The 3473-nt window shown below is 38.1% G+C and overlaps 1 protein-coding gene across 2 annotated transcripts in view; it reads left to right on the forward strand.

Moving 5' to 3' along the window:
- The first annotated feature begins 1062 nt into the window (after positions 1-1062).
- LOC107725385 (homeobox protein engrailed-1-B-like) overlaps positions 1063-3473 on the forward strand; it is a 4065-nt gene continuing 1654 nt past the window's right edge. For both annotated transcript variants that reach the window (XM_016534622.1, XM_016534624.1), the window contains exon 1: positions 1063-1754. In XM_016534622.1, the coding sequence (XP_016390108.1) occupies positions 1274-1754 (481 nt within the window). In that variant the 5' untranslated portion in view covers positions 1063-1273. The remainder of the gene's footprint in view (positions 1755-3473) is intronic.

Below are 3473 nucleotides of genomic sequence, written 5' to 3' on the forward strand. Positions count from 1 at the left end.
CCTTGTCCTGCTTTTTACTAAGATGCTGTGATTTGTAGCTACGTTTGCTGCCACATTTTCTTTTTTGTGCTGACGGATTGTTAAAGCAGGAAACTGTCCTATACATTGCAAAAATGTAACCTGAACGTGATTCATTTGCTTTTATTCAAAACAAAATATTATTTAATATGGCTGGATTAACCTGACCAGCAAAAGTGTGCTTAATTAAGACTTATGTCAGGTAGAAATAATAGCCTACTTAAGGTAACAATTACATAGGCTACTTTTACAATTACCACTTTTGACAGTGTAGCCTATTCTGCGGTTAAAACGTTTCGAATGCTGAGAATAATGATAATACGGTCTAGTCTGTTGTATTTGTATTGCAGTTATTAGGTCAATTATAGCTATACCTTACATGTTATTATACAATATCCCGGATATAGCCTATTTAATATATAATGCAGTTACTAAATTAATTGAAAACATTATTATTATTATTATTATTAAATGTGTCTCTTTGTGGTAGATTCAGTTTCTTAGCCTTAATTTCATTGCTTGATAACCTTGTCCCACAGAATAATAATTTCTTAGTTATGATGAAGGCTCACCCCTAGCTCCGTCGCCTATCGCCTATACCTTCACTACTAACGGTCTCAAAAAAAGAGCTATTCGCAATGTTATTAGTGTCTAGTTTTGGCAACAACAACAAAACAAAAAAATACAACGAGCAACTGAAATAATGAATTATCTGGCTGCACTATCAGATCTTTTTTCTGTAAAAAGCCAATGCCGATCCAGAAACATCCAGCCCTCATTAGAGTGGATTTAATGTTCGCCAGTTTATTTGGTCCTGGAAATCCATCCGTTCTTTATTTGCATAAGATCGTAAAATTCTATTGGACATTCTCTGCTTGTGACACCAAGGATGTTGGTACCCCATTGGTCCATTGCACGTGTGTCTCGCTCACGTGCTTCCGGTTAAGGAAAAAAGTATGTGAGGGGCACCGTGATTTTAGAAAGAGTTTGTTAAGCGCGAGCTGTCACACTGGGCAGCGAGTCAGGGACTACGGAGCATCGCGCGATGCATTATCTGACATGAATAACGGGTGTGTTTTGACACTTGAAACGCCTTGATCGCGGAAAGCATTCCGATGCTATGACAGTCGCTTCTCTTAAGGTATTTCGTATACCTTTATTTTAACACTATAGACTGCATTCTTGTTTGTTGCTATCCGGATACTGCTCTTTGCAACAAGTGGAATTTTGGTGTGCAGACCACGATCCAGCTGTCATGGAGGAGCAAAAGGATCAAAATAGTCGTGATTCGACTGAGTCTGAGAGCGTCTCGCTCTCACCCAATATACCATCTCCTCCGATTTTACCTCACCAGGCTGCGCAGCAAGCCCACAGAACCACGAACTTTTTCATCGACAATATTCTAAGGCCAGATTTCGGCAGCAAGAAAGATCTTGGGAGTAGGGACCGGGCGCAAACCTCGGGTAGGGAGAATGTTAACCCAATGGTGATAAGGCCGTCGCATAATAGCAGCCTTTGCCAGGATTCAAACTGCAGTAGTGACAGCACTTCTTCGTCCTCGTCTTCTTCGCCATCCTCAAAGCAGACCTCTGCAAAGCTTGTCGAAGGAAATGGAACTACCACAGCAAGGTACGGGGAGAATACTAACGGGGGAACTTCGCAAGCGAAAGAATCGCAGCCTTTACTATGGCCTGCGTGGGTGTACTGCACCAGGTACTCGGACAGACCTTCATCTGGTAAGGCGCTAGTTTCTTAATTACACTGCATGATTCACAAACAGCGAGTGACGCTGCGCGCGTAAAACTTTTTTGAGGGCGCATCGTTGGTTGTAAATTTTTTTTAAATCACTGGGTAGGCTACATTAAGTTTTAGTCATTTCACTCGTTTTACGCAGCGTCTGACGCTATCGCTTATATTCAACAGTCCTGGGTTGTTTTGAGCCATGAGCGAACTATTGTCACTTAGGCCGCAAACCAAAGTAGAAACATATTTTGTTCACTTAAACCGTTTCTGGAGAAAAACAGAAATGCAAAGTACGTTCATTATGGCGTCAAAATTCTAATTCTGGTTGCCCTCTAAATTTCTACGCTAAATCTATACAAAATAATTAATGTAGCCTACTATAACACCAACTACCATCAATAGAAAAGAGGAATACTAGGCTACGTAGCTGTGCTAATGTGAAAAATATAGATCATATTTATAGATTAATATTTAGATAATAGTAATTTGTTTAAAAGATTTTGCTATCCACAGTTTCTCAGCGTATTGTTATTGGTGTGATGAATCTGTTTACTGTAGCATTTCATTTGTCTATGTAAATGTTTTAAATATAAAATATTTGTGTTAATAATGCCAATACAAATAGTTTAATCTTAATGAAGGAAAGAAAAGAAGAAGTGCCGTGATATAGGGCATAATCAACCTTGTTTTGTGGCGTTCTTCTTTAAATTTACGATGACCTAATGCTGCTAGCTTTAGGCTATTTGTAGTGAAGTGATTTTAGGATATTCGATAGATAATTAACGGATAGGCTATTTTTTTTTGTGACAAACCAGTTAAGGGTCAGCCGAAAGGGTAGATTTTGTTGAATATTATTTTACTGTAGCATTTCATTTGTCTATGTAAATGTTTTAAATATAAAAGTATTTGTGTTAATAATGCCAATACAAATAGCTTAATCTTAATGAAGGAAAGAAAAGAAGAAGTGCCGTGATATAGGGCATAATCAACCTTGTTTTGTGGCGTTCTTCTTTAAATTTACGATGACCTAATGCTGCTAGCTTTAGGCTATTTGTAGTGAAGTGATTTTAGGATATTCGATAGATAATTAACGGATAGGCTATTTTTTTTTGTGACAAACCAGTTAAGGGTCAGCCGAAAGGGTAGATTTTGTTGAATATTATGAATCTCCTTACGTTAAATTGTGTGCAGTTCCTACCTTCAGGTGCTATTTCTACCTGCTCAGACCCGTAAACCCAATGTAATCATTTAGATTTCAATGATTTTAAATAATCTGCTTGACTTGAATAAAGCCAGTTCATTTGGCGGTTATCACATGAAGAACATTTTCTGACTAAACATTTTACAGTGCATACCTGACACAAAGTCGGCTGTTGGAAAAGACGCTTTGATTGACTTCACTGATTGACTTACTGATTGAGCTATCAGACACTGGACTTTCACAGACGGCAAGCAGAATTTCGATCATCCGAGTGCAGTTTCCTGAAGGAAAGACTTAGGGTTCTGTTCAGTTGTTGATTGGTAATGCAGAAAATAGTTTTCTTGACGTGCGTGTAAATACCACATGCGTGGTGATAGGTTTGCTTTGCATAATATGCTGTTAACAGGTCTTTAGCTATTGCTTTTTTTTTTTTTTTTTTTTTAAATTTCCCCCCTTTTTACTAAAGTAGTCAAACCTGTTCATTAGAAGGGGGTGTCCCAATACTTTTGGC

Source organism: Sinocyclocheilus rhinocerous, unplaced genomic scaffold (assembly GCF_001515625.1).
Source record: "Sinocyclocheilus rhinocerous isolate Xijiao unplaced genomic scaffold, SAMN03320098_v1.1 scaffold1386, whole genome shotgun sequence".
Classification (NCBI taxonomy): Eukaryota; Metazoa; Chordata; class Actinopteri; order Cypriniformes; family Cyprinidae; genus Sinocyclocheilus; species Sinocyclocheilus rhinocerous.